The 12,698-nt window shown below is 42.2% G+C and overlaps 1 protein-coding gene across 1 annotated transcript; it reads left to right on the plus strand.

Moving 5' to 3' along the window:
• The first annotated feature begins 326 nt into the window (after positions 1 to 326).
• Positions 327 to 12,098, plus strand: LOC115151036 (U1 small nuclear ribonucleoprotein C). Its single transcript, XM_029694952.1, has 6 exons — positions 327 to 433; positions 10,090 to 10,132; positions 10,242 to 10,350; positions 10,752 to 10,841; positions 10,970 to 11,077; positions 11,480 to 12,098. The coding sequence occupies exons 1-6, from the start codon at positions 426 to 428 to the stop codon at positions 11,593 to 11,595; spliced, it is 474 nt and encodes a 157-aa protein (XP_029550812.1). The 5' UTR covers positions 327 to 425; the 3' UTR covers positions 11,596 to 12,098.
• Positions 12,099 to 12,698: the final 600 nt, after the last annotated feature.

The raw sequence follows: 12,698 nt of genomic DNA on the forward strand, positions 1-12,698 counted from the left end.
CCAACGCAATTAGAGCAGTAAAAATACATGTTTTGTCATACCCGTAGTATACGTTCTGATATGCCACGGCTGTCAGACAATCAGCATTCAGGGCTTGAACCACCCAGTTTAATCATAGAAGTCAGAACAAGTGAAATTGAAAATGATCTGGCTAGTTTAATAAAGGAGAATAATGTTTTCTCTTGCAACATATTCTTATTAAGCTCTCAATAATTATTATTTTGATGACAAACCGAATTAAATTAAGTCTATATTATTTCTTAATTTGCTCGAGGTCGTTTTGGGAAAGGGTTTATTGGATAAAAGTGGAAACTAATATTGCTGCTAGTTTTCAGGCCTTTGTGGGGGATTTACATTTGTGATGGCCTGGCAACCCTGAACACAGGAAATGATCTCACTGAGCGTCTCGTGAAGAACCCAAAAATATGCCTAAGTAAGTTGCGAAATCCCTCAATTCAAGTGTTATTTCCAAGTATTTTATCGCTGCGTCACCTGCAATAGTCACATGTTTCAATGTTTTACAACTTATGTTTGCGAACAATTATTTTTAAATCGAGATTGTGTATATTTTGTGTCTGCCCCCCAATAGTTAACGTTAGCATACGACCTTTAAGGTTACCATTTTGCTTCATTATTCATTCCCATCTAGCCAGTTCGCTGTTTTGATACTAAGCTATCTGTTCTCATTTAGCGATGCCATATCGTGGTAATGATCTCCTTTGCCTTAACTAAAGTTCAATTGTGTATGTGAAATGTTTTATCTAGACTAGCTAGCTAACCCATTCATAGACGCTAACTGCTTTAGCGCCTGACGATAGTATCTTTTTGTAGTGGTGTTTTGTTAAGAACCCCGACTCGTTCTGAAAGTTAAAACGCATCGCTTGTGGTACTGAATGCATCTTTCATATCAGCGATAAATAATTTTCGATAAACAAAAGGTTAAACGCCCACACCCGTAGAAATCCACTTTTTCATCCTGAAACACGATGGCCAGAGTTTACCCATGTTGCACAACAATGTAGCTAAGTCATCATTTTAGTCAAAGTATGATACTTGGGCTTGACGTGCCAAATCCGAATGTGTGACTTCGGATGTTTCCGTGAGTCTTAAGTGTCTTTTCCAGTGGCGATTTTAGCATGTACATCTTGGTGGGGTAGTGCATGCCAGCAAAGCCACTACACAACACGAAACGATACATTCACTGCATTATAACTGTGACAAACGGTGCCCCACAATCTGTTAGGGCCTACATACAGCTGTCCCAGCACCTTACCACTGCTACACCTGGCTATCAGCGGAGCTTTCTCTGCCAGTGAAACAGGTCATTTAGCCTCATTTACACGTACAAACTAGTGATGCACCGATATGACATTTTTGGCCGATACCAATATGCAATATTTTCCTTCCCCAGAAAAATGGTACCGAAATTAAACATTTTAGCGGCCTTTTAAGCGTTCTAGTACAGTTAAATAGTTAACACGCACACATGGACGCAGCGGTCTAAGGCACTGCATCTCAGTGCAAGAGGCGTCACCACAGTCCCTGGTTTGAATCCAGGCCGTGATTGGAAGTCCCATAGGGCGGCTTCATATTGGCTTAGCGTCATCCGGGTTTGGCAAGGGTAGGCCGTCATTGTAAATACGAATTTATTCTTAACTGACTTGCCTAGTTAAATAAAGCTTACACACAAACCACACTGACCAAAAAGTTATTTTGTTGGCATTTATGTATGTCCCCATTACCTGTAAAACATAATCAAAACCTATTTCTTTCACTCACTTGCTGTGCTGTTTCGTTGTTCATTTGTTCAGTCGTTTCATTCTCAACCAGGATTTCTATGGAACGCTGTTTGGGTCTTTGCGTGTCAAAAAAGATACACGTTAAAACACTATTTGAAGTGACAAATTAGCTTGTTGACCAATCAGGACCTGAAATGACTGCACGTCACAATTTAATATGTTCATACATTTTTTTTGACGTAGTTATTACACATTGATTATACTATCACTCGTATTTCATATGTCACAACGATTCATCGATACATATGCTATGATGCTGGTAAAGGTGTCTCGCGCACCTATAGTGCTGGTCATAAAAATAAAAAGCTAGCTTGCTCATGGATGCAAACAATGTTCTTCCCAAAAACCATAGCAAAACGACCCTAATTGTCTAAAATACACTTAATTTACAAGACAGTTCTTATTTGATTAATGGTGGCCGGACCCATCTATGTGAAGCTAGCCACAATAAGGATTAGCCGCAATAGTGGACTTTGCGGTTAGCTTTCAAAATAAGAGTGTCATTGACAGTGATGCAAATTAATACAAATTGTAGAATTATACCATAATTGAATAGATCATGCTAAACGAGGTTGGAATGTTGTCTGTCTACTCAGTGACACCCAGAGAACATTAGCGGCGTAGCTCTTATTGCGGGACTCTGAAACAACTGTGAATTGAGCCACGTTTATTGTCAACCTATGTGTATTGAACACTATTCTCGAGGAAAAACAATACTGCATGGATGTTTTGGAGTCTGATAACTGAGGAGGACATTGGGAAAAAATATCTTGGGTATTGAGTGGACTGATACCACGTTTCATTGATCCCCAATCCTTAAGTAAAGTTGTACAGTGCAACATGAATGTCAATACACACAATATGCTGACTGGGGAGGTGATTTCACACAGTCACAGTCCCGCAATAAGAGCTACAACGCTAATATTTGCATAAACTCTTCAGAGTTGTATTCTGTGGGTGTCACCGAGTAGACTGATACCCCATTTCATTGCTTCACATTCCAACATTAACAATATCTAGTCTAAATATGGCATGATTCCACCAATTGTAACCTTCTGCATCACTTTCAAAGAGGTACTTTTATTTGAAGGCTAACCACAAATTCCACCTTTGCCCAATCCTTATTGTGGCTAGCTTCACAACACATAACCCGGTCCGGTCGAGCCTCACTAGCCAGATGAAGCTAGCTGGCTGCTTATAACTTTCGCTTTGGGCAACAGGGTTAAGTAGCTGGCTAGCTAGCTAAGTTCAATTTCAATAGGTGAACAAAAAGTGGCTGCCTAGCTAATACTTATTCTCAAGGATTCCTAAATCATTGCTATGAATAATGAAAATGACTGCAGTTTCTATTGGTCATTGTTTTCAGGCTGGTTGTATTGGTGCTAGCTAGGTACCAAGCTAAAGCTAGCTACCCCAGAAGTTGCAGTCGAACAAATAATACTTTATTACCAACAGCGTATTGTAAACACAGTTCGTGGCCGGTGTTTGCTTGTTTACAGACTTTTTTTTTTTTTAACAAACAAGGTCGACTCATGATGACGTCAGTGATCTTCAGGTCGGAGCTTTAGAAAGAGGCCTGAGTTCCCGACTTACAATTTCAAGTTGGATGAACCTTCAAAACGTATTTTCCTAGTCTGAGCTCGTTATTTCCAGAGTTCCCACTTGTCTTGAACTCACTGAAGTCAGATTTCCCATTTCTGAGTTTCCAGTTGTTTTGAGTGTGGCAGAAGTCATGCTGGATTGACAGCATGGCCAATGTTGAATATTTATCCTTTTAAGCTTGGAAAAAGACCTTTAATCCCAGACTTGAGACCACACACCCACTCTACTGAATAGCAGGGTAGTGATTGCTTTGCAATGCTTGCAGTTAGCCACTGATTCCTTCCAAACCACTCATTGTTGAATTTGTGATTTTCAAGTTGTTGTGTAATGTTTATGGCCGATGATCACCGATATGTTTTATCTATAATTTCTCTTCATTATTTCTCTTCATATGACAAGGATGAAAAAGGATTTGGCAGTAGATTGTCGACTTGATTCATGATAACTGCTAGCTAAGATTTTGAAGTATGATGTTGACCTGATCAGTCCAATCAAACTTCTCTACATATAGCTTGATTTTACATAATTTTATCTGTGGCCAATGACCTTGAGACTTCTTGGATGGGCACTCTCTGGCAGCACTCAAGGGGCTTGAATTTCTGAGCTCTACCCTTTGATTTGGTGGTGACATAGTGTCCCCATGAGTGACAGAACACTGAGCCAATCACGGCGCAAATGGAGAACATTACTAACCCCTGTGCTCCGTATTTTCCGCTGGCTGCCCCACCACCACAGAAAGCACTGAGCTAGGCTGAAACACTTGCATTTTGGAGCTGCCTTACTCAAGAAAGAAGAAAAGAAACCATGTCTGTATGTGGCTTTATTAACTCAATGATTTACGTGTACTGCGAGCATGCGCTGACCAACTGGCAAGTGTCTTCACTGACATTTTCAACCTCTCCCTGTCTGAGTCTGTAATATCAACATGTTTTAAGCAGACCACCATAGTCCCTGTGCCCAAGAACACGAAGGTAACCTGCCTAAATGACTTCCGTCTGTAGCCATGAAGTGCTTTGAAAGGCTGGTCATGGCTCACATCAACACCATTATCCCAGAAACCCTAGACCCACTCCAATTTGTATACCACCCCAACAGATTCCCAGATGATAATCTCTATTGCACTCCACACTGCCCTTTCCCACCTGGACAAAAGGAACACCTACGTGAGAATGCTATTCATTGACTACAGCTCAGCGTTCAACACCATAGTGACCTCAAAGCTCATCAATAAGCTAAGGACCATGGGACTAAACACCTCCCTCCGCAACTGGATCCTGGACTTCCTGACAGGCCGCCCCCAGGTGGTAAGGGTAGGTAACAACACATCCGCCTTGCTGATCCTCAACACGGAGGCCCCTCAGGGGTACGTGCTCAGTCCCCTCCTGTACACCCTGTTCACTCATGACTGCACGACTCCAACACCATCATTAAGTTTGCCGATGACACTTCAGTGGTAGGCCTGATCACCGACAACGACGAGACAGCCTATAAGGAGGAGGTCAGAGACTTGGCCGTGTGGTGTCACGACAACAACCTCTCCCTCAACGTGATCAAGTCATAGGAGATGTTTGTGGATTACACGAAAAAGAGGACCGAGCACACCCCCATTCTCATCGGCGGGACTGTAGTGGAGCAGGTTGAGAGCTTCAAGTTCCTCTATACCAGGCAGTGTCAGAGGAAGGCCCTAAAAATTTGTCGGACTCCAGCCACCCTAGTCATAGACTGGTCTCTCTGCTCCCGCACGGCAAGTGGTACCGGAGCGCCATGTCTAGGTCCAAGAGGCTTCTAAACAGCTTCTGGCTACCCAGACTATTTGCATTCTCTCCCCCCCCCCTTTACACCGCTGCTACTCTCTGTTGTTATCTATGCATAGTCACTTTAATAACTCTACCTACAATCACCCGACCTCAACCCAATTGAGATGGTTTGGGATGAATTAGACCACGGAGTGAAGGAAAAGCAGCCAACAAGTTTTCAGCTTATGCGGGAACTCAACTCTAAGCGTTCTAGGTGAAGTTGGCTGAGAGAATGCCAAGAGTGTGCAAAGTGTACAAAGCTGTCATCAAAGCAAAAGTTTTGATGTCTTAACTGTTATTCTATAATGTAGAAAATACTTGGCAATTTCCCGCATGAAATTTCTCAGAACAAGAATAGACTTACGAGTTTCATAAAGTTCTTTGTTTCTGGCCATTTTGAGACTGAATTCGAACCCACAAATGCTGATGCTCCAGATACTCAACTAGTCTAAAGGCCCGTTGTATTGCTTCTGTAATCAGAACAGTTTTCAGCTGTGCTAACATAACCCCTTTGCAATTTTCTAATGATCAATTAGCCTTTTAAAATTATAAACTTGGATTAGCTAACACAACGTGCCATTTGAACATAGGCATACAGAGGCCCATCACTCCTATGTAGATATTCCATAAAAAATCTGCCGTTTCCAGCTACAATAGTCATTTACAACATTAACAATGTCTACACTGTATTTCAGATCAATGTGATGTTATTTTAATGGACATTTTATTTCTTTTTTTCTTTCAACAACAGGACATTTCTAAGTGATCCCAAACTTTGTGTGTGTGATTTTATATATAGCTCACACACACAGTGCATTCGGAAAGAATAAAGACCCCTTGACCTTTTTCCACATTGTTACGTTACAGCCTTATTCTAAAATGTATATTTTTTTCCCCCTCATCAATCTACACACAATACCCCATCATGACAAAGCAAAAACAGTTTTTATATATATATATATATATATATATATATATATATATATATATATATATATATATATATATATATATATATATATATATATATATATATAAAAGCTGGTGCTCTCAAGCTGAAATATTACATTTACATAAGTATTCAGACCCTTTACTCAGTACTTTGTTGAAGCAGCGATTACAGCCTCGGGTCTTCTTGGGTATGACGCTACAAGCTTGGCACACCTGTAGTTGGGGAGTTTGTCCCATTCTTCTCGGCAGATACTCTCAAGCTCTGTCAGGTTGGATGGGGCGTGTCGCTGCACAGCTGTTTTCAGGTCTCTCCAGAGATGTTTGATCGGGTTCAACTCCCACCTCTGGCTGGGCCACTCAAGGACATTCGGAGACTTGTCCTGAAGCCACTCCTGTGTTCTTGGCTGTGTGCTTAGGGTCGTTGTCCTGTTGGAAGGTGAACCTTCGACCTAGTCCAAGGTCCTGAGCGCTCTGTAGCAGGTTTTCATCAAGGATCTCTCTGTACTTTGCTCCATTCATCTTTCCCTTGATCCTGACTTGTCTTCCAGTCCATGCCACTGAAAAACATCCCCACAGCATGATGCTGCCACCACTATGCTTCACCGTAGGGATAGTGCCAGGTTTGCTCCAGACGTGATGCTTGGAATTCAGGCCAAAGAGTTCAATCTTGGTTTAATCAGACCTGAGAATCTTATTTATCATGGTGCCTCTTTAGGTGCCTTTTTGCAAAATTCTCGAGGGCTTTCATATGCCTTTTACTGAGGAGTGGCTTCCATCTGGCCACTCTTCCACAAAGGCCTGATTGGTGGAGTGCTGCAGAGATGGTTCTCCTTCTGGAAGATTCTCCCATTTCCACAGAGGAACTCTGGAGCTCCTTCAGAGTGTCCATCGGGTACCTTGGTCACTTCCCTGACCAAGGTCCTTCTCCCCCGATTTCTCAGTTTGGTAGGGCAGTCAACTCTAGGAAGAGTCTTGGTGGTTCCGAACTTGTTCCATTTAAGAATGATGGAGGCCATTGTGCTCCTGGGGACCTTCAATGCTGCAGAAATTTGGGGGTTTCCGTCCCCAGAGCTGTGCCTCAACACAATCCTGTCTCTGAGCTCTATGGACAATTCCTTCGACCTCATGGCTTGTTTTTTTCTCTGACATGCACTGTCAACTGTGAACCTTTATATAGACCGGTGTGTGCCTTTACAAATCATGTCCAATCAATTGAATTTACCACAAGTGGACTCCAATCAAGTTGTAGAGACATCTCAAGCATGATCAATGGAAACGGGATGCACCTGAGCTCAATTTTGAGTCTCCTAGCAAAGGGTCTGAATACATGTAAATAAGGTATTTTTATTTTAAAAAATGTAGCATTTCTGAAAACCTGTTTTCGCTTTGTCATTATGGGATATTGTGTGTAGATTGAGAAATGTTTTATTTAATACATTTTAGAATAAAGCTGTAACGTAACAAAATGTGGGGAAAAGTCATGGGGTCTGAATACTTTCCGAATGCACTGTATATGCAGCAATTTCAATGTTTTTACTGAGTTACAGTTCATATAAGGAAATCAGTCAATTTAAATAAATTAGGCACTAATCTATGGATTTCCCATAACTGGGCAGGGACGCAGCCATGGGAGGCCATAGGCCCACCCACTTGGGAGCCAGACCCACCCATTTTGGAGCCAGGCCCAGCCAATAAGAATGAGTTTTTCCCCACAAAAGGGCTGTATTACAGACTGAAATGCTCCTCAGTTTCATCAGCTGCCTGGGTAGCTGGTCTCAGATGATCCCGCAGGTGAAGAAGCCAGATGTGGAGGTCCTGGGCTGGCGTAGTTACACGTGGTCTGTGGTTGCGAGGCTGGTTGGACGTACTGCCATATTCTCTAAAACAACGTTGGAGGCAGCATATGGTAGAGAAATGTATTTAAATGTTTATCTGCCTATCAACTGGTGGACATTCCTGCAGTCATTATGCCAATTGCACACTCCATCAAAACATCTGTGGAATTGTGTTATGTGACACAACTGTTTTATAGTGTCCTTTTATTGTCCCCAGCACAAGGTGCACCTGTGTAATGATCATACACCTGTGTAATGATCAGCTTCTTGATATGCCACACCTGTCAGGTGGATGGATTATCTTGGCAAAGGAGAAATGCTTACTAACAGGGATGTAAACACATTTCAGCACAAAATGAGAGAAATTCTATTTTTTTGAGTATAGAACATTTCGGGGATCGTTTTTTTTTTCAGCTCATGAAACATGGGACCAACACTTTACATGTTATATTTTTGTTCTGTATAGAAACTTAAGAAATGAGCTTCAAACTTTTTATTTTAATTTTATTTCGTTTTGGAACTATTCTATTCGTGTAATCCATTCAGTAGTTTAGCTATAATGAATCAGGTCTAATGAATATCATTTGACCCAATATTATGGCCATAGATTAGCAAATTTAACTCTGATTATATGTATCCAGTTACATTTTAAAACAGTTGTAATTGTACAATTATTTTTGTATGCTCCGAGACTCATGGTTTTGCATAAGGAAAATGTAAGATTCTTCTGTTCATTTAAAATTGTTTTATTTTTGAAACATTTTATATAGAATAAATTATTGTTATTTTACTCGTTCTACCATTTATCAACATATTGTTCAATGATTCGAACCAATGGTTATTCCGTGACTAGCTAATGCGCTTTCTTTTTTTCCCCGTGGTATCGTTTTGGTATTTAGTATCGTGATACTAAACCTGGTATCGAAGTCAAATTCTGCTATCTTGACAACACTAAACAGCACAGATATTTATAGCCTACTTCACTGTGGAAAAGAGGCCGCAATGTTGATATGATTTAGAGTTTGCGTCCATATGGTTTCACATTCGTCTCCAAGGATCATAAGGAAACATCCTAAAACAATTGCGTTGTTTATTTACAATCCCGTTATCCAAACTGATTACTCATTTACCTGTCTCTTAACAACTTATAAATTACAGTGCATGGAGAATGGTGTTATTATTTTTCCACTTGGAACCTGTAGGTTCGCTCAACCTTATTCATGGTTTCGCGTAAAGGTGGTAATGGTTAGAATACAGCGTATCTGCCTCCCGAGTGATGCAGCGGTCTAAGGCACTACATCGCAGTGCTAGTTGCGTCACTACAGATCCTGGTTCAATTCCAGGCTGTGTCGCAGCCGGCCGTGCCCGGGAGACCCATGAGGCGGCGCACAATTGGTCCAGCGTCGTCGGGGTTAGGGAAGTGTTTTGCCGGCCAGGTTGTCCGTGTCCTGTCATGATCTAGGGACTACTGTGGCGGGCCAGACGCAATGCACGTTGACATGTTCGCCAGGTGTACGGTGTTTCCTCTGACATATTAGTGCGGCTGGCTTCCGGGTTAAACAAGCATTGTGTCAAGAAGCAGTGCGGCTTGGCGGGGTCATGTTTCGGAGGACGCGCGGCTCTCGCCCTTCGCCTCTCCCGAGTCCGTACTGGAGTTGCGGTGATGGGACAAGACTGTAACTTCCAATTGGATATCACGAAATTGGGGAGAAAAAAATAACAAAATACACACCCCTGCCACACCTTCATTTCGCTGACATCCACCCCAAACCAACAGCTGGCATAAGTTCAAGGTCAGAATACGAGGAGAGAGAGAAGGGCATAAAAGGGAATTACAGTCCATTCGTGTGCGCTTAACTTGGGTCGGAATTTCCCCCATGGAGCCAACTGTAGGCAAATGTACCTGCTGTAAACCCTACATACCGAGAAGGGTTTTCGAGAGCTACTAGCTAGCATCTTCTTCACTCTCCCAGCCAGAGCCTTCTATTTGCATAGTAAACAATATAAGGCACTGCTCCAAGCTAGTTTGTTCTGGTCCATGGGCCAGCTAAAGTTTTTTGGGGGATTTCAGTGAATTGGTTAACTTGCTTTTTTTGTATCCCCCAGATTTTATTGTGACTACTGTGATACGTACCTTACACATGACTCGGTAAGCCAGACTCTCTAATTTTCAGTCTCTGCACCCTTTAACAATTTCGAGCGCTTCATAAATTGCACCCTGTATTAACATTAAATTGAACATTTATATATTTTTACAGCCGTCGGTGAGAAAGACTCACTGTAGTGGACGAAAGCATAAAGAGAATGTGAAAGACTACTACCAGAAATGGATGGAGGAGCAGGCACAGAGCCTCATCGATAAAACAAGTAAGCCGATATGGAGGGGGTAGCTAAACATTCAGCAGATTCCATGCGGTTTTGTTTATAAGCAACAGTTTGTGCAGATACAAAACATGCACAAGCCCCACACACCCATACTTGCATAATAAGCGTATAGTGTTCGAATTCGGGGGTAGCGACTGTCAACCCAACACCTTAGCCGTTACTCCAAGAGATCCGAACATCTTTTAAGGTCGCTACGCTACCCCCTTGTGTGTCCCCATGCTTCTTTATACGAAGTCCCTCACGTGAACCCATGCATCTCCGATGGCCTCATGGGTGCCATCCCACGTCGGACACCGACGTAGTGAATTCAGAGGTAGCGCCCTGGTCCAGCGACCGTCAACTCTACATTAGGTTAACATGTTGCCTTGTGTTTTCCTCCTCAGCGGCTGCCTTCCAGTCCGGTAAGATCCCTCCTACACCATTCCCTGGAGCCCCTCCCCCAGGCGGAGCCATGCTCCCTCCTCCAAACATCAGTACGTAGACTGTGGACCAACCACAACAGTGCTAGTCTAATATTTTGAGAATGATTTATATTGAAATGGGATACTGATAACTTGCTGTGTTAGGGACTGAGCTTTAAATTGTTATTTGTGAACCCCAGGTGGCCCTCCACGCCCAGGCATGCTACCAGTGCCCGGGCCCCCTATGGGTGGTCATGGTCCTCATATGATGCAAATGATGGGGCCCCCACCACATGGAATGATGCCTGGTGAGATTATTGCCCCAACACCTACTGTGTGTGTGTGTGTGTGTGTGTGTGTGTGTGTGTGTGTGTGTGTGTGTGTGTGTGTGTGTGTGTGTGTGTGTGTGTGTGTGTGTGTGTGTGTGTGTGTGTGTGTGTGTGTGTCTAAAAAAAAAATATTTTCGATGGGCATTGGATTAAAGCTCTGCAAGTTCTCACCCAAAATGTATCTGCTGCTGCTCACAAATCTTAACTGAACAAGAACAGTTCATGCCTGGTCAAAGTCATAGCTTTGAGATATATTTTTCACCAAGATGTGATGTATTCATAATAGTCCATAAGGGACATGAATACTGGACCATGATTAGGATAAAATGTGAAAACCAAGTAAAATCAGATATAATTTCTCTGATGTTTGCTGTCCTGTAGGTCCAGGTATGCGACCACCAATGGGCCACATGCAGATGATGCCTGGCCCACATATGATGCGCCCCCATCGGCCAATGATGCTTATCAGACCGGGTATGATCCGGCCAGACAGATGAGACCCAAAATCAAGAGGCACTCCTGTGTTCTACACTGCCATATACATGATCTTTGGAGGACACTGCACCAAATGCATTGTTTGGGTTTTTGAAATGGCCACCTATTGTCTCCACCTTAAAACCCATTTGGTAGAGTTCCACATCATCCCTCTTTATCTCCACAAAACCATTTTGACAGGCTATTTATTGTGGTTTCACATAAACAAAACCTCTGGGTTTTTTTTGTGTTTAGTGTATAGGTCATATTTTGTTTTGATGCATAGTTGTATTGTTTACACAAGTAGGTTTCCGTTTCCCCCTGCTGTTCTAATAAGAATACAGCTGTGGAGGTTTAACGTGGTACCAGTTGCACATGCATGTCAGAAAGAGCAGGTATTATTTTGTCACTGTTCTGTTGTAAATGCCTGATTTGTTTTTTTGTTTTTCAATGTAAAATATGCTTATTTTTTGGGCCCACAGTCTTTTTATTTTTTAAAGAAATAAAATGAGTAGACTTGAAAGTGTATGTTGGTCTTCAATCATTTAGTTTGGATAATAGATGTTAGAGGCTTCTACCTTCATAAAATGAACAAGGACTCCTGTTTTAGAAAATGGTCGGTGTACTTTATTCAATTTACCTCTACTTTATTCAACTATATGACACGAGTGTGTTCTATAGAAAGAAGTCTGCTTTCAGACTGACTGTTTTTTCTCCACAGGTCACTTGTACATCCTTTTCTCGTCAGTATGCAGCATGTGGTTCGTAAGAGCATTTGCCACAATCATTGTAGCTAAATGGTTTCTCCTCAGTGTGTAGCTGCATTTGCTCTGTCAGGGCTCCTTTCAGTTTGACGCATCTTCCACAAGCGTGTCCTTTCCCCTGTGAAGTCTCCGGTGTGTCTTTTTTTAAAGTACCTACCGCAACAAAGCCTTTTACATAGGGCATGTAAATGGTTTCTCTCCTGCGTGACTCATCATATGCATGATAAGGCTTTTCTCCCGCTTGAGGAATTTGCCAAGTACACTACATTGCCAAAAGTATGTGGACACTCCTTCAAATTAGTGGATTTGGATATTTCAGCCACACTCGTTGCTAACAGGTGTATAACATTGAGCACACCGCC

Source organism: Salmo trutta, chromosome 16 (assembly GCF_901001165.1).
Source record: "Salmo trutta chromosome 16, fSalTru1.1, whole genome shotgun sequence".
Classification (NCBI taxonomy): Eukaryota; Metazoa; Chordata; class Actinopteri; order Salmoniformes; family Salmonidae; genus Salmo; species Salmo trutta.

What these genes read in the sequence shown, in the direction of transcription:
- LOC115151036 (XM_029694952.1), top strand. An exon ending in CGTACCTTACACATGACTCG is followed by an intron (nt 10,133 to 10,241) that starts GTAAGCCAGACT and finishes ATATTTTTACAG; the next exon opens with CCGTCGGTGAGAAAGACTCA. An exon ending in ACCACATGGAATGATGCCTG is followed by an intron (nt 11,078 to 11,479) that starts GTGAGATTATTG and finishes GCTGTCCTGTAG; the next exon opens with GTCCAGGTATGCGACCACCA.